We start from the raw sequence: 25,748 nt of genomic DNA, 5'->3' as shown, positions 1-25,748 counted from the left end.
TGTGCCCCTTGAACCTTAGAGCTGAGGATAATGTGAAAGAAATTGGTGTGTCTTGGTGTCAAATTCTAATGAGGGCCATATGGAAATTGCTGACACACTGTGGAGAACAGAGGGCAGGAAATACACACCTCTCCACCTGAGAAGGTGAAATCCAGGAGAGTGAAAGCTGCAAGAGCTCCAGTGGAGAAAGCTGATGTCAGAGCACCAAGGGGGGCTTGATTCAAGTCCCAAACCCATGAAAAATTGCAGAACCCAAATCCTTTGTGAAGGTTTATTTAGAAAAACCACAATGCTGGGGAGTCACTGTTACATAGCATGGTAATTCTCTTCCTCTTGAGTAATATGCACCACACTGTGCGCATGCAGTTACTTTTGTTCCAGAGATAACATCGGCATTTATACATGTACACATATGGTCCTCAGTGCACACTACACTTCACATGGATGTTAGGACACACACAAAGTTGAGCTTTTCCATGAAAAAACTGTATAAAAAATACAAACCAAACTTAAGCAGTCAACACGAGAAGCAATGTGCAAAAATAGACGAAGTTACTCCTGAATGTTTGCTTGAGAAAAAAGGACTCTTCTGTCCCTGTTCCCCATTCAGCATTGACAATGCCAGATGTTGTCTGTAGTAGGATATGAAGCAACTCATCACATCCTGCCCCCCTTCATGTTAGTTGCAGAGATTTTTAACCAGCTAAATAATCCTGTATTAGTATGAAAATCTGCCCCCAAGCATCACCACTGTGTGCTGTTGTTGCAATGTCTGACCTGTGGCACTCAGGGCTGGTGACAACACCTCTTGTGTGGAGCACATGGAAGAGGCAGGACAGACATCCCTGGTCACGGAGCCCCCTGGCTGGGGCTGGCAGCAGCTGCCTGGAGAAAACAGCCAGGGCTTGGGAGCTCTCCTCACACTTTCAGCTGGGGCTGCTGTTCGAGATGGTCCCTCCAGGGTGAGGCTCCTCCCTGCAGAGGAACCGTGGCTGTGCAAAGGGCATGGCAGATGGAGGGATGGAGAGCCCACAGGGCTTTCCCCAGCCATGTACCTCGGTCCATGGTGCCAACTGGGGCTGCAAAACACACATGGAGCCACCTGACTGTGTAACCACGAGCGTGGCTCTGAGCAAAGCTGTACAGGACATGCTGCAAACACCATGAAGCAGTCAGAGCAACCTACCCTTGTGAAACTGCTGCATGCAAATACCAACACTGTCAATGGCAATTAAGACTAGATATGGATTGCACTTGTTTCCCTTAAACACAGATACGTACCACTCTTAAAGAAAAAATAAATAAATAAAAAATCTTCAAAGAATTGATTGATAATTGGGATTCCCCTGGTTGGATCAAGGGAAAAGAACAAGAAATTAGGGGCAGTGTGATTCCTGTCACTGAAGGTTATAAGTAACATAATCTTTAGGCTTTGTGGATGAGGATTCTTCTCACCCATGAAACTTCATGGTGCAAAGCCCAGTATTCCCCTTGTAATCCAAATGTTTTATTAAGGATTCTATTTAAGCCTGTGCAGAGTTATGACTTATTACAGAACTTGTAACTTTTTTTTAAACGGGATATCAAAGTTTTTCACAGCAAATCCTGCATGGATCCAGGGAAGACCTTAGCAAGACTCCCCTGTGTGTTTTGGTTTTTACTTGCAAAGCAAAGGTTTCAGTTTATTCTGAGGAAGGGAAGAAGTGGAAATTTTAGAGACTAGGGGCTGTCAAGGAAGTAAACTGTGGCTACTGCAGTTTATATCCCACCTCAGCAGATCACTTTAAGTGGGATTTCAGTGAGTGTTTTTCACTTTGGACCCAACTACAAAGACCAGTATCCAACAGGAAGAGCTTTGCCTTGAACTTACTCATTTCTGTTCTAAAAGGCACAGAGGGAGGGTTCATCCTGTTAGCTCACACCCCAGCAAGATGAAAACTCACTCAGGGAAGTGTGCCAAGCATCCAGCAGCTGCTCTGGGGCTCCCCAGGCCTCTGATCCCTGGATGCCCGGCTGCACAGTGCCCACAGCAGTCCCTGCTGGCTCAGGAGCACCCTGCAGTGGCCGTGGTGTCCAGCACTGCCCCGAGCAAGCAGCGCTTCATCCCTGCTCTCAGAGAGCCAGAGTGCCCCAGGTAACAGTGCTGGCCACAGCACTGCAGCTCTCTGAAAGCCTGGGGTGTGTGACACACCTGACCTGAGCATCCCTTCACTCTCACAGCATGTGCATGTACAACCAAAATGAACCTCTGGCTGTTAGTCAGCTGTTGGCAGTGATACAACTGTGGTAGAGAGTAGTTTTAGATGGTAAAATGCACAAAACAAAACATCAGACTGAATTCTTACTGAAATTTTGGTGCTGTTGAGCACTGGGGTTAGCTGCTGCTTCGTGAGTGTTTTCCACTGGGTTAAGAAAATGTCCAGCATGTAAGTTAAGGCCATGATTTAGCAAAGCATTTGTGCATGTGTTTAAATCTGCCCTTATTCAGATAAACACTGGCACAAATACCCACATGCCTTGTGATACAGGGACAAACCTCAACTGCAGCATATAAATGTCAGTTATGTAGCTGTCAAAAAACTACCCCTTTAGTGTCTTTTCCTGACAGCACAGTGGCTCTCCTGGATTAAGTATTTTATTAATCTTCATCTAAAAGGTCCTGAGAACAGTCCTATAATGCTAACAAATGTACATAAATACCAGAACTGAAAAAAGTCAAACTCATGGCTCAAAGCAAAACAAATATTGCTCAGAATACTTGTTTAGGTTAAGATCACTAGCTGTAAACTGTGCATTCTAGTAGCAAACAAAAATTTGTTGGCCTAGGAAAAAAAAAACAAACAAAAACATTCAACATCTATAGGATTGGCAGCACTAATATTACTTTACAATGTGGAGTAAGAATAAAAAACATCAGTGTAACATTGCAAAACAACCTAAAATAACCGAAGCTTATGTAAACAAGTATGCTTTGACAATGTCTGTAGGTCTAGGCGTGACCTTGCACTGGGAGCTGGACGGGTGGACACCCAACAAGGGTGGCAGGGGCTGTTCCAAGGTGGCTCCAGCTGCCCAGATCCCACTGCAGGAGAGAGGCTCAAGGGTGTGAACCTGCAAATCTGTACTGGCATCACTAGTTCTACTCCAGGGAGCAGCCCATTGCAGGATTCAGTTCAGCAGGACTATACACATAAGTAAGGATTATTCACAAACATAAGGCATTGCAGAACTTGGCCCTAAAATTTCTATTTTCAGCTTAGAATCCCTTATCCATATACAAGGTCATATTTTTATATATCAAAAAGTGTCTAAAATAAGGGTCACAGTCACTATATGTTATGCTCAGTAACACAGTTATGATGCTGCATATTGGCTTCACATACTGCAAACCATTTTCTTCATTAAAATCAAACCAACTATGAACCTTTCTCATAAGAATTAAATTAACCATGAAAATTGAAAATGGACAGGCTCTGTTTTCAAGGTTAAAAGGAGACATTAACAGAAATCAGCAACTCCCATTGTAATCATTTTCCAGTGCCTTCCCTTCTGAGCAGTGAGCACTCAGACTGCAGCTGGTGGTGGCCTCCAGTCCTGCCCGCTGTCCTCGACGCTGTGGCTACTGCCGCTCCCCTTCCACGCGCTTCTTCCGAACTGCAGAGCAAGGAGAGAGTCACTGCTGCCTTCCTGACAGCACCAGGGCTTCCCACACAGCCCCAGTAACACAAAACCAGCACAGAAGGGAGGAGCTGCTGAGAAATGCTCAGAAGAATTATGCCCACAAATACCATAATTAATAGATCATAATGCCCAGCTAAACAATTGCACCCAAACTGTGGTTTTTTGTGTCTCAGACTGTAGAATTTCACCAAGTGTTCATATCAATACATTTTCCACAAAAATCACACTCTGAGCTAAAGGTTTTAGATGATAAAGAAATCACTACCTCCTGCACTTCCTTCCAGTGATTCCATTTAGATTTTTATTACAGTTTTATTGTTCTTTTAAAAGCCACTCCATTCCAGCTAAATTGACACTGCTCTGCTCTATTCTGCTTGGCAGTGCTCTGCCAATTTAAACTTTAGACATCAAAAATTAATAACTCTGTAATTGCACAGTGTATACTACAGGTAAGCAATAATCATATTTATTTAGAAAATAATTTGAAGTACTCCTAAGTACCAATATCAGTGAATACTGGTAAAAAAAAATCATATTGGACCTTCAATCATCTATTTAAATGTCACATGCTGCATCAACCATCTGATAGTTAATTAACTCTATTATTTCACTGGAAACCACATAGGTTGAAGCTGCCATTTAGCAAAACAGAGTGGTAAATCTTGTGTTATGGGCAGGATTATTTTGACAAGCAGTGCCATGTGAATTTTTGCACTTAGGATACATTATACCTGGTATAGAGCAGGTTTAGTTGGGCAGCACTTGCTACTTCACATTCTAATAAAATGCATCGAGTCTTTTCTCATCTGGCCAGACAAGATTTGTGAGGTTCTCCTGTTTGTGTGATACAAAATTTTAGTGTTATGTCAAAGTGTCATGTCCTGTGTCTGATATTGAATGGCTGAAGCACAGAACAAAGCAGTAGAACTTGATGAATGAATGCTTTTCACCATAGAAAGTCAATAACAACAATATATTGCTAAACATCTCATTACTGCACTAAGAGGAGGTTTTTTCATCATGTCTTTTTGGCAAACAGACTGCATTATTCCAAAGCCTGCAGTGTAGCATCAGTCATTTCTGTCTGCTTTCAATGTTTTGCTCCTTTGTTTATTTTATTGTATTGAATTCCTTTAGGAATTCTGTCCTACAAAATCTTGAACAAAACCAAACAACACAAACACAGGAAAATGAAGATTAGGACATAAGTCAAAAGGCAAGTGGTAAAATAATAGGAAAAAAGGGTTTTTCTCTCTTTCTAGATAGGATATTTCAAATACCCTTCTGGGACACCGATTGTTTTAGGAAAAACAGTATATAGTTGGAATGCTCAGGTATTGCTAAAAATTAAAATTTCAAACCCCCAAAAGTATGTATGAAAGAAAAAGGTTTTAGCTCAACTTCTATCTTATTTCCTACAAAGATAAACCCAAGCTGAAACCCACAAAGACATCATGATTTGGTACCCCAGTCTGAAGCAGGACTGATTAAAAACACAAAATTTAATTTTTTTTTCCCCTTCTCACTCTAAACATCTTCTGCCCAGTCATCTCCTTTGTATTCTGTGTCCTGAGCCCACAGGGCAGAGAATGTCACACCCAGGTGACACTGGCAGGGTTTTATTGTCTTTGCCTGTGCTTGGTCACAGAGGCAGGAGGCTCTGGTTTCCTCCCTTGGCTGGCCAGGCCTGGGCCATCATGGGCTGGACAACAAAGTCAGGACTTCTGTGTCCCCTGAAAAAAACAGGATGGGTTTGACTCCTCATCTACTGGCCACAACAGCTGTTAGAGCAGTGAGAAATTTAGGACACTCCATGGAAAATGTGGAAATAACTCCCTTTTCCAGAAGGAGCAGGAGAAAAATAGTGGCTCCTAATCACAGATCTGATCTTTGCTGTTTTCTACTCTAGAGCCCAAGGAGCTTTGCATCTCCCCTCACACAGAGCTGCTTGAATGTTGCAGTCAAAATTCCATCTGAATGTACAGACAGGAAGAGCTGTGCCTGGGAAGGCCAGGGCTTGGCTCACACAAAGAAATGATGAGTAAATATAGTGGCATCTTACCCAGATCGTTGTTTTTAGTGATAGCTGCTGCTACCCTGGTTCTTGGACCTTGTTTTGTGAACTGGTATCCAAACTTGAGAATCCTGGAGTTCTCCTCCAGCATCTTGGCAATCTCCATCTCTACAGCTGTCCCAAGCTGCTGCCTCTGTTGGCCACGTAGTGAAGTGTCCCCAGAAGAAAAGGAAACATTTGTTTTCATGAGAGAGAAGGAAGGGGTTGTATTGAAGTACTGGGCTGCAAACTACAAAGAGAATCCCATCCCTGGAGATTTTGCCCTGGGTTTTGCATTTGCCTTTGAGTAGTTTCATTGAGAAGTTTTCCATTCTTTGGTTGCACTGACTGGGGACATGAGCTGCAGAATGACTGAGCCACAGAGGCTGCCTTGACTCTGCCAGAGCCCCCTAGTAGAACCCTCTGGGAATCCAGATAAAAGAGAAACAAAAGTGAACTTCCCCAATGCTCTCTCTTTACCTGGTTGTCAATTTTAATCTCTGTTAGGGATTCATTCTTTTTCAGTGCATCAATCAGTGCCAAAATCCCCGTCCCAGTGATGAAGTTGGATTCTACATTCAGACTCTTCAGTGTTTTGTTCACTTTCAACATATCTGCAAATGCCTGAAGGGCCAAAAAGAGGGAACATGAGATAACATCTTGGAAGTTTCAGAGAACAACAGGGAATCTGCAAAACATAGCTTAATACCAACAAGAAATAAAACATAAATATCCTTAGAACACAGAGATAGATTAGAAGAGATTATATTTCTGCTTTGCATGGCCACAGGGAATTCCTGCAAGGAAAAATAAGGAATGTATCCTAAAGCAGACATGGACCTACTTAAAGTTTGTTGTGGCTTTTTTTTACCAGTAATGTTAAAACTTACAATAGCTACGGGGTCATTGCTTCGAGTAGCTGCAAGGCTGAATGTCTTCACATGGGTGTTGGTTTCCAGAGCTTTTGCAAATTCTTTCAGTGTTGGAATAGGAATATTCTAGGGTAAGAAGACAAACCCAGTAATTAGGAAAGCCAGTCACACTGCCAATTTTAATTATTATCAAACTGATTGATGAACAACGACAGTCTGTGCAAGTGAAAGATGCCTGATGCTTTCAGGAGCATGTGAGAATGGCCAGAGCATGCTCTGGGCACGGTGGCCCCCAGAGGCTCACGGTGCCTGCGATGTCAGCGCTGCCTGGAACTGGGTCAGGCCGAGGCCAGCACGTGAGCATCACTGAGCTGCTTTCCTATTCCTCTGCCAGTTGTTCAGCTCCTCCTCCACTTGCCTGTGTGGGCTAATTGAACTTGGCCAGTGATGATTACATAGTACCCATGAGATATCTTCCTTTACAATCTGCTGAGAAAGGCAGCCAAAGGGAGTCACCCCTTGGGCTTTTAATTGGCATTTAATTTAGTATCAGGAATTGATGACCTTGGAGCCTCTACAACAGTCCTTTCCCCACCCCTTCCCTGAATGTCCTGCTTTTTTGGAACAGTAAAGAGAGACAAAATTTGAAGATAAAAGGCACAGGCTTTGAAAATATTTGAACAGATCCTCCTATGATGACATAAATGAAGCCACAGCACCTACCTTTATGTTGTTGAGATTAATTTCTGTGAGACTAGGATCATTTGCTTTTATCCTTTGTAAACTTGCTTCCACATTGGTTGGATTAGGTGGCTCCTCAAAGATGGGCTTGACCTTTTCACCTTTCACCACATCTGCAACACAAAATCTCATGAAATGTCAACCGAGGAACATCATCCCTCTGGTTGTTCCATTCCCATTTAAGTTCATACTGCAGCAATCCAGGAAGGGTTTATCACAAAACCTGCAAGCAGGAATATTATCCCCATTATCCCTGCCATGCCCTTTGCACCCCCTGTGCACCCAGAGCTGTCACTGGAGGCTGTGGCCACGGAGGCTGAGCAGCATCGTCATAAGCAAATTCCTCCTTTATACACAAAATCCCTGCACAATTAATTGGAGCCAAAGCAGCTTTCAAGACTATTGTTTGGGATGTGATATACTGCAAGGGCTGCTTTGTACTTTGTCTAATATCTGTAAAGAAAGGTGTGCTCAGAACTTGCCCACTGTACTAGTGAGAAAATGTCCCTGCATGCACGAATAGACTGTGCTGCATAAAGCAACATGAGCAGGAGGCCCCTCAGTTTCCTCTCTCAGCTGATACTATCAGCCTTACTATAAATTCAATTAGCTCTTGTAAAATTGCAACATCTGCACTTTCTAAATAATAAAACTATCAAAGCATGAAAAGTAAATTTGTGTGCCAGCACCAAGATTTATTAAATCTTTGAGAAGTCATGTTCCAAAGAACTATGGTATTTAGTGCTGGAAGCTATGAGCTATAAATATTCTCAGAGATGCATAAAAATCATAGCTTAGAACACAATTAGTACTTCTAATTCCCATGCATATAGTTGTGGAGATTAATTAATTAACCCTGACCACCCAAGCCAGTAGAAGCAAGAAAGGAATATGTTGCTGACCACAAGTGTTTGAATCCTTTTATTTTATGCTGCAGACAGAGAGAGATTTTGAAGACTTGTGCTCAAGTCTCAGTGTACATTGCTGTTCATTGCAATGGGTAAAAGTTCATTCTGTATCATGGGCCAAAAGAAAACCACATTTTTTTTTAGAACTCATAGTAGAGATGGTCATAGACAAAAAATTGAGCTGGTTTTCACTCTGCTCCTTTTGATGCAAAACATTTTTTTTACTAATTCCCTGAAAGACCTCACATATCCCTGAGTACACTTCAGCCTTCCTAGGGAGCTGGGAATTGAAAACTACATTTAGAGAATTTACCTTGGGTGCAAGGAGAGAAAGTAAAAAAAAAAGCATTTTTTGCACTTGTGGCAACACCCTGCCAGGCTGGGAGCAGGGGAGACACAAGCACCCTGTCCTCAGGTTAGACATCACAGTGCACTCAGTCTAGAGTTAGGAGGCATTTTCAATTTCTACTTCCCATTGCTTTCCATGACTTTTTCTTGTTTCTTTAATCATGATCCTGTTTTACCACACTGATGAGCAAATTTTTACTGAAGCATTTCACTTGGCTAAGGAAAGGTATTGCTTTTGGATGAAGTGATGCGACGGTGATTTTCTGGTTCGTAGGTCTGTGATTGGAGCATAGTTTAGCTGACTCACATAGCTGACTTTTTGACTCAGTACAACAAAAATATTCTGAAATCTATGAGGATTAGTAATGAATGCAGTTGCCTGTTATGAGATAGATGGCAGCTCACACAGGGCCCCATTGGGGAGGCTTGCAGAGCAGCTTTATCCTGAGAAAAATGAAGTGACACGGTGTCCTGTCTACTTTCCCACCTCCCCTTTAGCGATGGAAGATGGAAAGGAAAGCCTTTGGTAAAGATAGCTGCTGTTCTCATGGCCTTAGAAAAAGAAAACATTTTTTTAGCACTGTTTCCCTAGGAAAGGGCATTCCACAGTTTTGTCTTAAAAACTAAAGTTTAACCCACTTGTTATCCCAGGACCTGGAGGTGACAAGCTCAGAATCAAGGCTTGGCAGCGCTCAAGAAAAGCTTGGAGTTCAGATGCACCCATTTCTCCCTCCATCCAGCCTCCTGTGGGTTGCTGAGCTAAGATCTGATTCACCAGAGGTCTGTTTATTTAGTACAAACATTTCTGATTTGTTTTTAGTACCTACAGCTGTTTCTGTTGGGGGATTTCTGGAATGATTCCGTTTCCTGTGTCCCTGGGGACACGCAGAGCAGGCACTGTTTACACACACTGCCACAGGAGCCAGGGGGAGCTGGGAGATCAGAGGGAGTGGCTGGGGCAGGGGCACATCCAGGCAGTCTTTGCCTCCCTGTGGATGCAGCTCCAGGTGACCCTGGTCACAGATGTGACTCTCACAGGGATTCTGCCACGTTTGAGCCCAGCTGTGTAAATGTAAGTACTTGGGGCAAGATGGCCTGGCCTGAACTGTGGCCAGCTCTTAGCTACAGCTCTCACCCTTTTTTCTGCCTGCTGCCTAAACTGAAATGGAATGGAAATTTATATGTCTTGGCCTGTTAAATACTCCCACTCTTCCAAACATCTCTGCAGAGCCAGATACTGCTCTCTAGGAAAACAAATTCCCTTAGGAATGATCTGTTTGTATACTATTGTTGTTATTATAATCAATTTTAAGATTTTATTTACTTTTAAAAAGTCACCTTTCATGATTAATTGGATCAATCAAAGTTAGACTCAGTTACATTACACTGAATTAGACCAACAGACCCCACCTACAGGCACAGAAGTCCCTACAGATGACATCCAGCCCACAAGAGAAATCTGCTTGCTTACTTCTCACGATTCCTTTTCCATCTTTACCGCGGGCTCCTGCTTCATCAAATTTTGGGTTGTTGACCATGTTGTGCACTCCAAGAACAGCTGAAATGTGTAAACACCAGCAAGAGAATACAATGTTAATGGCAGGAACACAGACTGCAGGAGAGTATCTGCTACAAATTGTAGTTTAGTTCCCCAAACAAAACCCCCTTTATAAAAAGTTAACTGTGTGTGTCATGCCTGCTTGAAGGGAGAGCCTTTTGGGCTCTGAATTCTGGAGATACACTTTCAATACAGATTTTTGAACAATTGAGTCCATGTAGAATTCATATCCCAGAAGTGCCAGCTGGAAGGAACCACTGTGGGTCATCTTGTCCAGCCTCTCCCTCAAGCAGGAGTGTTGCCAGCATTAATGAGGTCAGCCATGGCTTTGTGTAGCTGGAGTCTGAAAACACTCAGGGATAGAAATCCCACAACCTCTTTGGGTAAATCGTATCAATGCTACACTCCTAATCCTTTTCTTCCCTAATATACAACCTGAACTTCTCATTCCTCTTATGTTCTATTGCTTGGTGTATCTAAGAATTTCACTGTATGAGTGATGAGCTTCATTCACTGGCATTCCCACCAGGGATTCTTACGGAAGCACACTGATATTAACATGCTTGGAAAATAACCAGAAGTGGTGAAGATACCCAGGTCTAATCAACTGGCAACCAATTTTCTCATTCAAGGGGTTAGATTCCAAATTTCCTCATGGATTCAGGATCTTTATCCACTGCATGCTGTGAGGAGTTTATCTGGCTATTTGGGATGGCAGAGCTGAGAGGAGGTAGCAGTAGTGTGCTACAAACAATGTGGATACAGGAGGATCAGTCACTTCCATTACAGTGCCAGCACCCCAGCCTGCAGCCCACTGTCCACCCTTCCCTTCCCCAGACCACAAGAGCTGGTTCATCTTCCCCCCATGCCTGGCACATCCATTTTAAGTAGAGAAGTCTGAAATGCAGCAGCTGTCGAGTCACGCTTCAATCATCCAACGTGTGGCCCGTGGCTTGGCCACCGGTCAGCCAAACACCAGGTGCTGGAGGGTCATCATGAGACACTCCTGGTGGCAGGTCTGGCCACAGGAGAGCTGGACATGTGGGGGGATCATATCTATATGTTTTCTAACCTGCAAGGTCATAGAGCTCGGTATCTGAAGCACTGGCCAGGGCCTCTTCTAGTTCTGGATCCAGGGTCACTTTCTCTTCTGTGCGGGTTTCTACAGGCTTTTCTTTAGGGATAAATATTTTTCCTAAGATGAGAAAAAAAGCCAGAGTGATTAATGAATTATTGGAACAACTTCTTTGCCTCCTGGCAGCAGAGGAATAGGTCTGTGACAGTGGAACTTCTTGGAAATACTATCACATGCATGTTTTCTCTTTCTTACTTGATGTTATCCTCCACACCAGGATCTTAATAAGTCTGAAAATAAGAGGTGCAGATTACTGCTCTGTGTTGGTGATTGTTATTTTAGGAAATTTGCTCTCAGGAGGAGTCCCAGCTGTAATTTTTCTGAAGGTCCTGTATCCTTAAATAGGCAGAATCAGGTCTAGAAAAAAGCTTGCAGAAATTTCATCCTTATATCTAAATGAGGCACTAGGAGCAATTTAAACCATTCTACTGCAAAAATCTTTCGGTTCATGAACTTCCATACATGATCCTGAAAGCTCAGCAAACTGTTCTCTTCCAGTAACTCAGTTTAATTCCCAGCCCCTCCAGAGTATTCTCCCTCTGTCTCTCCTGATGATCATTCACATAAACAGCTTTATCCTGGTCATTTGTGCAGGCCTGAAAAGTCTGAACTAAACCACATGTTGCCCAAGAAAGACTCCTGACGTGTTTGTCTCTCTGTATCCTGCTGATACCTTTGGGTTAGCAGATGTGTGTTTCCATGCAATATTCCCCCAAGACTGAGGTCATTGGCCTGTCTACTGAAATGAGGAAAGTGCAGGATAAATCCAGGAACAACACAAGTTCCACTACTCCTTCAGGCTGCTATGATGGTTAACCTCAGCACCGTGATGATGTAACTGCAAATGCTTGGAGTGAGGCCCTGTAAATCAGAGCTCGAGCTGCACTCGAGTCACCAGCACTGCTGGGAAGGATCAGAATTTAACACTGGGCTTTTCTGCCTCTCAGCCCTCCTGACCAAGCCCCACAGTCACAGTGCTACACTGGATGATGCCACAGGCAACAGACAGTGCCATTCCTCCAATAATTGAGGGAATTCCCATGGTCTACTGTGGGATAGTTCCCCTCACCTTGTCCCTAACAACTGCTTCTCAAGGAGGCTTTAATTAATCCTGTTGTAATGAAGCTGTGATGATCTTTGGTGCAGGCAGCTTTGGCCCACTGTCAGCTTTAAATACTCTTTTTGTGAAGCTTTGTACACTCTAGATGTAATGCTTGAAGCATTACATCTAGTCCTGTGACTTTCTGAAATGTCTCTAAAATAGTTTTAACTGTATTAGTCATATCACTATCATTCATAAATGCAATTCTGATATTTAGTATTTAAATACAAATGTTTTGCCTCTGGGTTTTCAACAATGTCATCCTTTTGTGGCTTCATTTTTCCCCATTATGGTCCAAAGTATCATTTTCATGTAGCAATTTCCAATTAATTTATATCTTTTAGACAAGTTTGTCTACAGCCATTTTTATGCTGCCTGTTTCTATGACTAAAGTCACTGAATAAGCTCATAAAATTTTTTTAATGGAAATTTCTGAAACTCTGTCAAGGTTTATTGATACGATTCAAATTATTTACCATCAAGATAACTCTTCCAAGGCTAGACCACTTCTGAGTACAAAACTTGACAGAAAGTTACATCGAAACTCAGAGTAATATCATGGTATGATTTATTTTTCATGTGATGCTTTAAGTAATCTTTTCAGAAAAGGCTTCAAGAAGATAAAAGCCTTTGGTGGGTGAAAGTTAAGAGCCATCTAATTGAGCATTGGGTCACAGCAATTAAGGACAGCCATCCCAGCAGCATCAAACAAAAATCAAGTGGAAATCTGGGGTAAGAAGCACTCTGCAAAGATGGGTCAGTCATGCTCTCCAGATTTAATAGCAGCACAGGTGATCAGACTTCAGATTCTCTCTGTGCTACCACCTAATCTGAAGTGTTGGATGGCAGCTTCCAAACACCACTGACGAAGACTTAATTTGATGCCAACTTGACATAAGGAACAAATTCATTACTGTTCTGGAAGCTAGAAAACCAAAGTCAATCAGAATACCCGAGTAAACAGTCAACAGTGAGGAATCTTGTCCATAAAGTGTTTTCCTTTCAGATCACTGGTGGTTCCACGTGAGTTTCAAGCATTCAACAGATTGTTTGAGATATTGAGGGAATCCTGCTGTCTTTATCCTGACTGACAACACTGTTGTGTAGCAGCAATCCCCACAGGGCCATGGCTTGTGGAGACAAAGCATCTCCATCAGGCAGGAAGGGATTCCTCACAGGCCCAAAGCCAAGACACTCTTTTAACCAATACTGATCCAAATCTGCACTTTCACACAAAACATTGTAAGGGGACACAGCACCTCGAGTTTGGACTAAACTGGACACAATATGGTCCTTCTCTAAGGACTTTGGATATGTCAAGGTCAGCACAGCAAGAAATCAAGGAGTAATGGAAACCTGTAGAGGCTCATACTTTTTCTGTACAGTTCACATATATAGGAATACAATTTTAAACATTTGTTTCAGGCATATGTAATTCTTGGATAACAGCCCGAAACTCGTTAAATGTGTACATGATTCCCAATGACAGTTTCATTTAACGCATTCTTGGCAAATGCTTTAGAAAAAAAATTCTATTATTGGTTCTATGAAATATTTAAAGGGGCAAGATCATGTCAAAGATAGTAATATATATCTTTAATGTATGTGGGCCTTGCTGGTATCCAGTGGTGTTTTAAAAATATTATTTTTACTGCTATCTAGATAAGAACATTCCACTGTGAAGAGATGCTGTAGCACAGCAGATGTAGCTTAGAAAAACTTCTATATTTAGCATGTTATTAGGAATTTATTACCTGTTCACCAGCTGCAAAACCACGTGTCTGTTTATGGACAGCTGTCAACCAGATTTCCTTCTTTATTTAAGGACAGAGTTTAAAGATTCAGGAGGTATCTCCTAGTCCCACATCTATACATTGCAAATTCATCATCCAGTGCATCCTGGAATCCACTGACAAAATAAAATATGGATTGTGGCTTCCTTGAGTCAATGGTCCAACTTAAAAAATTTATTACTTGGAAGAAGCCCTGGAGGAATAGCAACATTCTATTATTATAAAGTGAGATTTAGGAAGAAAAGCTGCTCTTAGTGCTCTTTATATTCACACTGTGTTTTAGAAGGTACTTTATTATTACTTTATGTGATATAATTAATGTTGGCTGTGTTATCTTTTGCCTCCAGAACATGCTAATGTTCTGTGCTAAGTCTTAATAGTAATAGCTTAACTTTCTACCAATGAAAAACACCGTGACAAAAGTTCTGTTTCTACGTAACTTGAGCTACTTTGTTGCTAACAAGGCAAAAATAACCATGCTTCTGTATAAAAATCATACAATTTTTGTTTAACTGCAAAGCAAAATTCAATTGCAGTAAAATATCATTTTATTTTTACACAAGTATAGAAACCCAAAGTGTGTGGAATTCCAAGCACTTTCTTTCAGTGTGAAATTTTAAGTGTGCATCACTGCAATTCTCCCTTTCTTTTGGCCAAACTGGGGTGTCTGGGGTGACCTGGATGATGAATTATGTCATTTGACTTTTATGAATAAATATAAATTACCACCATTTTTATTTTAGTATTTATTTATGTTTAGTATATACTTGGCATTTATTCCCATCTTGTACAAGTCAAAACTGTTCAAGCCAAAACTCAATAAAACACAGAGCAATGGGAAATAAGCCCATTTATATTAGCTGTAAAAAATCTCCTTTTATTTAACATCAAATTTTAAAAAGATATTTACTTAATTTTATAATACAAATGCATTTTCTGCCATAATTGTAATACAATAACGTACTTTCTTTTCCTATAAAGTGTAGTTCAGATTATTGTACTTTCAAGAACATACCTGGTTACTACTTCTGACTTCTCAATGAATCTCTGACTACAGTGAGTGCCTGTTTGTTCTCAATTACAGAATTCTACACTGACCTTGGGAGTGAAATTCAATAATCCTGGAAATCTGCCTTGCATAAATCACAGGCACCTGATTCACTTTTTCCATTTTACACTATTCTTTTCTGTTGAGGCTTTCTTAACCTCCTCCCTACAAATATTCTATAAAAATGGAGCTAAATTAGTTCAAGAATAAATTTGTATTATGAAGGAGAAAACAGGCCAAGTTCAAGTCAGTGTGAAGCTGAATGCCAGTAGTAATAAAAATGCAGTATCTTAATTGTTGCTGTTCTGTTGCTCTTGCATTAGTGTCAGCATATTCTATGCCTGAAAAATTATGACAATGGAATAGGGAGGCTGCAAAGATAAACCTTCCAAAGTTATTAAATCTATTGTGCATAAACACAAAAAGTGAATTTAAATTGCATCAGTATCCTTGAATTTGATAGTGATTCTGCCACTGCAGCAATACCTTTCAAAGAACTCTCCTGGAAAGTATGCTTGCTCAAACAAAAATAAACAAAAATAAACAAAAATAAACAAAGGCCAACCTGTACTATTTTTAAAACAGAAGGAAGCCCAGCATTTCTTAAGACCCTCACATGGATTATCACAAATTAGGATGCAGCCCTAGGGCAGTCCTCTGGATTGCCTCCTGGATTATATCCTGGATTACCTCCTGGATTACCCACTCCACCAAGTGAGCAGAAAGCTCTTATGTTTGATGTGGAATGGTAGAAGAGGAAGAAACTCAAACTGTGCCACTGCACTTCAGGTCCTCCTGGACATCGAAGACCTTTGAAATGTGGGCAGAGCCGAATACCACACTAGTTATGTTCCTTTCTGGCCTCTTGTCTCCCACCCAGCACATTCTTCTCCTCTTCCTTCCCTCCTTGCCCCCTGTGCCTTCCCCATCCCTTGTGTCTCCTGATTTTGAAAATCTTTGAGTCCTGACCCTTCCCATCACCTCCCTTTCCTCTGCTCTCCCTTCCTTACCACGGCTCTTCTCTACAGCTCCTTTCCCCAGAGCTGCCACATCTAGTCCTTCACCCTGGAGAATTCATACATCTCCTCAAACCCCTGCTCCACCTCTCTGCCCCCGCCTCTCTGCTGGCTCTTTACTCTTTTTCTCCTTTACAGAGCCCTTTCAAAGGGAGGGGAGCTCTGTCAGAGCAGGAGGGAGTCTCCCTGCCCTTGCTCCGGTGCGACAGGGGCCTCTCAGATGAGGAATTTCAGGAACATCCCAAACCCAGGCCCACCAGGCTGCTCTGGGCGCTGCTGTGCTGCCTGCACAGGCAGGCAGGAGCTCTGACCAACACTCAGCAGGGGGAATACTGGGAGAACTCTATGACAAACTGGATGTACAAAAAGCACAATATTCTGAGGATGCCAGACTTGAGCATATTTCCCTGGGGATTCCAAAGGGCATACATTTTAAGTCCGTTCTTCAAAGCATAGAGACACTGCAGGTCATAAAAAAAACAGCTGGAAAAATTTACTCTAGATGGATAAAACAATGTGTTTTCTCCTTAATCTTGTTCTTGGAAGCAGCTAAATCCTATTTGCTGACACTTTCCAAAAATTCAACTCGAGGCAGCCTCTCAGCATGGGAAATTTCACTGTGAACTGTGCAAGTTTGGCAAAGTCATGAGCCACTAAAAGAAAGTCTTAGAAAAGCAAGCAGTGAAAGGCACTGGCTAGAGGCATTACTGTCAGCAACTGCAATGCTTTCAATGCCTTAAGAGACAAACATCAATTCTAAATTTAAACCCTTAAGAATAGGAAAAAGGTGGCAAAAATTTAAACAAACCATTTAAGCGTCGGGGGTGAAACGACTGCCGTGTCAACCCAAGAAAGATACTGTGTCTCTAGAGAAAACCCTAACTTTTGAAAGCAGCCTCTTAGACACAGGGGAATTGGAGCTCATTAGCATCTACTGTAATACTCTGACCTTCTGAAAATGACTGTCCTTATTACTGGTGCTGTGTATTGATACTCTGCTTGGCACAGCACCACATGCAACATAGATGGTCTCTGCCAGGGCAACTGAAAACACAGGTTTGGCCAAAAGTACTCTGGTACTTTCTTCCCTTTCCCTTTTGTCAGTCAGCTGAAAATGTTAGTATTTAACCATATACAAGCATGTTCCCCTTCCCTTTCCAGCCCCAAATAATAATAGCCCAATCCACTGGAGTTTTTACATGAGTTTGATGAGAACTGGATCGGATCCAAAATGAAATGGTCTGGCAAGGAGCAGAAGACCTTTTAGAAAACAGGGATGGTGGTGAAGGATTGAAACAGCAACCCTTAAAGCAACCTTTCATAGCTAATGACATTTCACAGTAGAAGAACTTTTTTTAAATTGTGTTTTTTTTAAATTGTGTTTCACTGGTGCCATACAGTTCAGAGAACCCCTGGAACAAAGCAGAAGCAGAAATGCTGTTACCAGTTCATGTGTGTATGACAGCAGGACTCAGCTCTTAACTGAGTGCACTCATACAGCCTGCAGAGAAAACACAGCACTGACAGGGCTCTGGAATACTTGGTGCCTGCACTGCCCCTTATGTTCCCACTTTTCTTGTCATTCCTGGGTTGTTCATGAACTTGACAATGATACCTCACATGGAAGTGATGGAAGTCTGATAACCACCTGTCCCAGCTGTATGTGTTAAGTGCAGTGGGTCAGTCTAAGTAACTCCACAGACCATCAGGTTCTATGTAAGGATTTCTAGAACATCTGTCCTAAGTAGGAACAAATCCAAAATACATAAAATAAACACTTACAAACTGCCCATCACCATGGACACAGTTATCAGCCTTTTTCTCATTACTAACAGACATCTGTGTTGCTCAAGAGTTCCTGAAAGCCACCAGATCATTTCAAACCACACAATGGGGCATTCAAACGAAGTACCCTGCCCTGACTTGCATTAGGGAGGATGTGGGTAAAGCAGTCTGAAAACATTTCTCAGTGGCCAGCTTTGGGTGTGCGCCTGCGATCATTTCAGCCTCGGTTTGGGTCTCCATTGAAATCTGAGATCTGTCCCATACAGGCTCAAATCCTTTGTGTACAGCAATTAATGAAGGACGTTACCAAGCTGCAATGTGGCAGAGGGCCAAAACCCTAATGCATTCCATACGTTTGATTGTTTCTGCCAAACATCTCCAACCTCTTGAAACCACAATTACAATCAAAAACAAGGCAATTCCCGCATAATCAGCCCCCCCATCTTGGGCTCATATTTAACACTTCCTGTGTTTTAACCATTCTGGATATCCCTGTCAGCTCTGGAATTTGTTTTGGCTTGTTTTGTAGGACAATCAAAGCCTTATGGCTGCTCAGCATATAGAGACCAAAATAGTTTTGTCCTTCAGCAGCTGCTTGGTATTGCTCCTTGGTCAAGAACTCTCGAATAAAATATTAACAACAAAACAAAGAGAGGCAGTCACAGTAGATAAAAAATCATGATGTACCACAGACTAGTCTGGAAGGAGGATATTTTAAATGCCACCTTTTTTTCAGCTCATCAGTGAATGTCCAAATTTTAGCTTTGTATGATAACTGTAAAAACTGGTAGAACTGTCATTTTACATTTAGTAGAAGCATCCCACTTCCTAAACTTGAAAAAATAAATGCTTTCCCAGTGGCAGACAAATAGCATAGTACAAAACACTAACAAATGTTCAAACAACACTTGACATACTCTAATCCTACTGACACAAATATCCTTAGGTCATAAATACCAAATGGCAAATTGGCATCAATACCTTCCAAATACACAAAACTAGATGCATTTTAAAGCTGCCTGAGAATTTAATTTTTAACTAGCAGAAATAGCATCAAATTAATTTGGGGTTATTTACAGAATGGCTACATTACAGAGCTTCTAGAGCGTAAAAAAATAATTTAACAGAAATCTATATAATATAATCATATAAATATTTACCAATCTGTAAATATATCTTAAAGACGATCAATCTGCAGAAGATGAGAAATAAGATTTTCCTTAGGAGATACTCTTCTTTAGAATTCTTCTGAGGACACATTTTAGAAATTTAAATGATTTTAAATTCTTTATTATTAAATTATTTATCCTGAACATTAATTACATTAATTACTGAACCTTGGAAGAATACTAATTATTCTCGAATTAAAGTGACTTTAAGTCTAGCATGTAGTATCAGATCTTGAAAATGTCTTTCAGGATTGCTTTGTTCCCTTGCATGGGAAATATCTTCTTATAAATGTAAATAAAGTAATTTGTACTTTAATACAGCCATCCTGTTGTTATTTTTTTTTCAATTGGGGGTGCCAAAATAAGTAACGCTGCAGTTACAAGCACGGATGATAAGATCCAGGAATAGCCACACGTGGACTTTGTAAAATGTTCATCACATTTCACCAGATTCAACCAATTAGCAGGATTATACAATCCAAAGGAAGATTTCAGTGCATTTGGCAGATGGAGATTTCAGTTATGTTTTATAAGGCTCAGATTCTGCATTGCTGGAAGTCTGGTGGTGTTTCTGTAGGACACCCCCTGCCAAGCCACAGAGGGGCAGCAGGACTCACACTCCAGCACCAATTCAGGATATGCCAAGCTCAAAATAAACAACTTTGTTCTCAAAGCCAGTTCCCTTAAAGCAGCACAAAAATGACACTGTGCAGCCTAGCAGTTCTCAATTGTCAAGGTACTGGACCTCATCAGATCTCAGATTAATTCAGTTATTTCTACATAACACAGAAACAAAGAGTATTTTCACAGTGTTTGGCCTCTGACTTCAAAGACAATGTAGTATAATTCTGTGTATTTAGATTATAATTGTAAAATAACTGCAGAAATCACAGAACACATGGTTGTTTTCATTTGACTTAATATGCTAAAGCTGATACTGAGGATTTTGTCATGAATTTGTATTGTACAAAGAGCAGAGGATATTAAGGGAATAATTCTTTTAGTCTAAAATGTTGTCATTACCTCATAATTGTAATAATTCTTGAAGTTGTAATTTTGAAGTAAATGAACACAGTGAATCAAAAGCCAAATTAAGAACAGCTTTAAATGCTAGGAGAGCTGCATTCACTCTGTGCTCAGGGGGAAGTGAAATGTGTGGTTGGTTTTGTTTGCAAAGCAGTGTTATTTCCACACCAGAGACACCAGGAACTAATAAAGCAGCACTAATAAGCACTTTAAGGGCATCTGGAAGCAAATGTAGGAATAATATTGCTTTAGCTTCATCAAAAGAAACCTGAAATGGAATCAACAGCCCAGTCCATACAGTACCACTGTCAGGGACAATACAGGGACCCATTCTGTACAGATCAAGGGCCAATCCTATGGGTATATAGAATTCCACACACTGCTGGGTTTTGTGCACTGATGTTTCAGGCTTATTTGGAGATCTCAGATATAACTACACTGAAAGATGCAAAATCTTAAGTCTGTAAATATCAGTAAGGTGAGATATGACTGAAGGTGCTGGTATAAATATCTGGGGACCTGCAAGCAGTGACTTGTACTGCTCTGACACAGCAGTGTGTAGGAGACTGAAACAATTGGTAATAAATCCATGCTACAGTAAAGTGATTTCCTTCCTGCACAGCGTGTGGTTGACCACTCCTGCTGCTGGCTCCCTGTCACTGCATATCAGTGGGCTCACAACCAGCCCTGTGAAGAGCAGTATGTGGGTGCTTTGATGGGGGAAAAAGTAGGTTAAGGAATATGCTGCATGGTAAAATCTAGATCTAGCTGAAAAGTGTCTCATTTGTCTGAAATCACTGTTTCAAAGACTGAGAACACAACGTAATGATAGTAACAACTCCTGGCCTAAGAAATGCTACATAAATAACATCTTACATCTCTGGTAATGGTACATAATGTAAAAAATGCTGCCCTTGACTTTCTTGAAGTATCTGTTTTCCCTTAAGCAGATCCCATTGAAATCATGGCAGATCCATTACACAGCCAGAAATGGACTCAGACATAGGAAGTTCCTGCTTGAATGAAGGGGTTGCCCGAGGCCAGCAATTTTGCTCCCTTTTTATAAACAAGGAAAAGGAGCTAGTGGTGCTAAAGGAATATTGTTTGTTTAAATTATGACTGTTCCTGTCCTGGGGTTACCCTAACAGTGTTTAAATTATTAGAATTAGGTTTTCCTGTTTTTCCCCTTTTTTTTCCTGTAGCTGTAGGACAAGGGTAGCAGGCAAAGTGTCTTCATGAATAGCATTGCCAGATGTGCTAGTAAACAAGTGGAAAAATACTTATTTTTTGTAACTGTGTTCCCTGAGCAGTTACTTACAGCAGTTGTAGGGAATATTCACTCGAAAGGCATTTATGTGTTTCCTCCTGAACGCCTCCCCCACTGCAGTACCCCTGCACGGGCCTAATGCTTAACAGGGGACAGTCCCTGTGGGGTTGGTGGGGGCACCTTTGTGCTTGAGTGCACCCAGAGGCACTGGCTGAGCAGGGAGCTGCTGACTGAGCAGTCAGTGCTTTGCTGGACTGGTGCTGCCGTGTTCCTGCAGCCCCCGAGAGCCCATCCACCTGCCACAGGGACTCCAGAGCAGCGAGGCAGACACTGGCAGCAGATAAACCACCCCTTCACCTGCTCCAGCAGCTCTAGATCAGACTCCTGAGCAGGAGTCTGAATCCTGACTCCTCACCCTGCACTGGGACAGCCCTCACTTGTGTCCCAGCACGTGGCACAGAGCAGGCAGGCAGGCTGGACCCCTGCAGCCAGGCACTCTGTTACCCAGTGCCAGCACGAGGATGGACAGTACCTTTCTTTTCCCCTGTAAAGGGTACAAAGTCTTCTCTGTCCTTGTGCTCCAGTGCTTGTTTCTCCAGGTAGGAGAGCAGGCGCTCTCTGTCGAAGGGGCCCGTGGCAGCTTTAGTGGTCTGGTCCTTTTGCCGAAATCCCGCTGGAAGCAGGGCATTCTGTGAGAGAGAGGCATGGAAAGGAGAGGAGGCAGCTTCACACAGTGCTCCAAATCTTACCTCAGTGTTGCTGGTTCTTCAGTGAAATCATTCTCTGCATAATGCTCTTGGATGACAGCAGTAACACACATTACCTAAATGTAACCACAAAACCCAGTATATTCAGTCTTCCTGATTTACTAGCCATTAATATTTGTATTAGCCATATTCACAGTCAGAGCACCAAAGAACTAAGTAAGGTCAGAGTCCTCTGTTACACATATTATAAGCAGAGTTTTCTGTCCAGGTATATAGACCAGGATATGTTTTCTGTACATTTCCTTTACTCTTTTTCCTCACCATCTTTCTCTCATTAAAAAAAATTCCTTTCATTCTAAAGCAGATGTCTCTCAGACTTCAGAAATGAATGGCATGCATTAAAGAGACTGTTGAATGAGGTAGACTTCAGCTATTCAGAGTATGAGGAAGCAAGCAGATAATTCCCACTTTCAACATGTAGCTGTGGGATCCTGTGATTTCACCTGCATCCTGTAACATAGGAATATGTATAAGGCCCCCACATTTCAGTCCAGGAAATCCCAAGAACAAATACAGGTAGGTGGACCTTGCAGTGCATGTGCTGTAAAGCCAACGTGTTGAAGGTGTCCCAGAGTACTTCAGAAACATTTCCTCACTGGCCAGAACATGCACAGTAAATGTGATGCATGGCAAATGCCATCAGGGGAATTCTGAGCACATGCAGTGAACTCAAGTCACCAGTCATCTTACATCTTGTGCATGCACAAATGTGCCCAGAGAGCTCCAAATTCACTGCATTAACTACAAATGCATGGCCTGATTTATTTGGTTAGTTGGTGTTTCTTTTTTAATGGTTTTCTGTGTCTCCATTTGAGATGCCAGATACTTGAAAATACCAGAAAATGCAGAAGTGGTAGCAGTGTGGGAAGTGGCAACATGGAGCAAGAGAACAGTAAAGCCCCACCTCAATTTCCAGGCAAATTGATGCTATAGAACTAGAAGCTATGAATCTATTGTGTTTCTCCAAATTCATTTTGCCTCCAGACAGAACATTTTACCTGCCAGTTTACCTGCCAGTTTTCAAACTCCTATATCAGTTTGAATATTTCTGGGTAGGTACAGTCACAATTCCCTGCACACTTATGACTGTAACCTCATTATTGTAGGATCAAGTGGTTCTCAGACCAGAGGTCTTTAAATTCTTTGTGAGAATGTCTTCAAATACCCCAATTATTATTACTCTCTGGAAAATGACAGTTGTGTAGCTGAATCCTATTTTTCTTGATCATGCCCAAATATGTTCTAAATACGTATGTGCTGAATGACACGGTCAACAGATTTCAGAAGTTCAAAAGACCTGATCTCCATAAACACAGGTTATATTTGTTTATTGCCATGCTCAGAAACAGCAGCCATAAAAAGCTTCTCACTGAGTTGCAGTGTGCCAACATGATTAAAGATTTAGATTGCAGACAAGCTCATGTCTAAATAGACATTGGATAGACCAAAAGCATAGTGACTTTTAGAAAAGTAGCACATCACAGCAAGAATACAACCAAAATGTCTGCAGCTGAGCTGCTCACACTCTAGGCTCCACAGTCCCTCCTGTAACAGAACACAAATAAAAAATGCTGCAACGTGTGGCATTTCTAACAGGCAGCCTTGCAATCATCACCACTAACCTCAGGATCAAGGTCATCGAGAACATGCTCTAGCTGCTTCAGTTCATCCTCTGAGAGCTTGCTGAGTATTTCATCCTCGTTGATGTTCTTGTACTTCTCCAGCTCCTTTCGGAATGGCAGAGACATGGCTCCTGCTGCACTGCTCGCTGCTGCTGCTGCTGCCCGGGACTTCAACCATCCAGGGGTAGCGAGCTGCTCCGGCCTCGCTCACTGCCAACAATAAAGCATTGTGAGCATCTCCATTTAGCTGAGAGTCCTGGAAAGCCCACGTGCTGAGGGTCACATTGACACTTATTAATGAAAACAAAGCAGGAGATGTCCTGGCACAGCACAGGGGGTGTGGGATGTCCTGAGCAGCCGTAGCCAAGGAACAGCAAGGACGGGTTCGGTACGCTCGGGGCAGCCCCAAACACCAGCTTTGAGACATAGATAAGGAAAATATTAGCAACTTCTCCTTTTTCATAGAAATATAGCTGTTTTATTTCATTTGCTTGGAAACAGTATCTGTTTGCTCTTTTGGCCAGAAGAAAAGGAAAGCGGTAGAGTCACAGACAACAGTCCTACACTGACAAACAAAAACCAAAACATTATGCTTTGAGGTTTTCTATCTTATGCCAGCTTTGCTGGGGGCTGAAATCTTACCCACAGCATCTTGGCTGACTTTTTGGCACATTCTGGTTACCTAAGCATCTTTCAGGTACACTGCTAGTTAGTCTTACTTCAGCATGTTTGGATGCAAACATGACAGCACTTATCATCACAATTCTTGGAGTGAGAAGATGCTAGTTATAGCTCAAAATAATATCTGTAATTCAGTCTGCTACATGGGGGACCTGCAGAAGTTCAAAACAGTCATGAAAAAAATATGGACTTAGTATTTCACAAACTCTTTTAGTTTTCAAATTTAAATATGATTCCTTGTTAAATGATCCCAGCTGACCGGATCTCATTTGCATGACCACAAGAGTCATTGTCATATTATCTGTCATATGACATTATGACAAAGGACTCTCTGTCTTTACTTGATCTTTTTTTTTTCTTGTCCAGAACAAATTCTAGAACCAGAATGAGCCTGTAAAGGGATGGAGTGAAAGAGAATTAACTTATGATCAGACACAGCATTAACTGGGGATTTCAGTGTGCTCCAGGCCCTCCCAAGTGTGCCCAGTTTTGCACAGCAGCACCAGCACTCTCCAAGTGACACAGTTAGCTGTGCAGTTTTACAGCTGAGTGTTTGCATTCACAAATTTCAGAGTTGATATGGAAACAAGCCAACTGGCACCTACCACTGACTTATATATCAACCCCAACCCTAATTTCCTTTGGCCAGGTTTTTAGTTGTCATAAACTGATAAAATCCATGTGGGTTCTGTTGCTTGTCATATGAGCTGGAAGCCTGATTTTTATTTTTTTTATTCCAAATCCAAAGGAAAATATTTCATTTACTTAGGAGTTTCACTATTTCAATACTAAATATTAAAACATCTCTCATTTTTCTATTTATCAAAAAGACTAGAAATCAGCAATCTATTGAAAGGGAAAGGAATAATCAGTGGATTTACAATTTTGAAATATCTGGAATTCTATGACTACATCAAGACCCATTAAGCCTTGACCTGAAACACTTAAATATCCTATTCCAAGAAAAATCATTATTTTGCCTACACACTTAGTTTTTTTTCCCTTACTCCCGCTCTGTTTGTGGCTGCTGTTTTCCTGGCACAAGATCATCATCATGCCATTCCAAGTGCCAGGATAGAATTCAACCATTCTTTAAATTGAGAGATTATTTTAGGGAGGTAGACAGCATCTGATGTTTCATAAAGTTACAGCTGTTGTGAAATTTTCTTATAATAC

The 25,748-nt window shown here is 41.6% G+C and overlaps 1 protein-coding gene across 1 annotated transcript; it reads right to left on the bottom strand.

The window, feature by feature from the left end:
- Nucleotides 1-257: 257 nt before the first annotated feature.
- LOC107209509 (tropomodulin-2) lies at nucleotides 258-24,174 on the bottom strand. The gene is made up of 9 exons (XM_015639337.3): nucleotides 23,892-24,174; nucleotides 22,035-22,191; nucleotides 11,234-11,356; nucleotides 10,075-10,161; nucleotides 7,330-7,460; nucleotides 6,625-6,732; nucleotides 6,215-6,358; nucleotides 5,744-5,888; nucleotides 258-3,654 (listed from the first exon to the last, which is right to left on the bottom strand). Exons 1-9 carry the CDS (start codon nucleotides 24,015-24,017, stop codon nucleotides 3,620-3,622), a joined length of 1,056 nt encoding a protein of 351 aa, XP_015494823.1. The 5' UTR covers nucleotides 24,018-24,174; the 3' UTR covers nucleotides 258-3,619.
- Between the last annotated feature and the right edge of the window lie 1,574 nt (nucleotides 24,175-25,748).

The sequence above is a fragment of the Parus major genome, chromosome 10 (assembly GCF_001522545.3).
Source record: "Parus major isolate Abel chromosome 10, Parus_major1.1, whole genome shotgun sequence".
Classification (NCBI taxonomy): domain Eukaryota; kingdom Metazoa; phylum Chordata; class Aves; order Passeriformes; family Paridae; genus Parus; species Parus major.
This window is presented reverse-complemented; position numbering and strand designations above follow the sequence as displayed.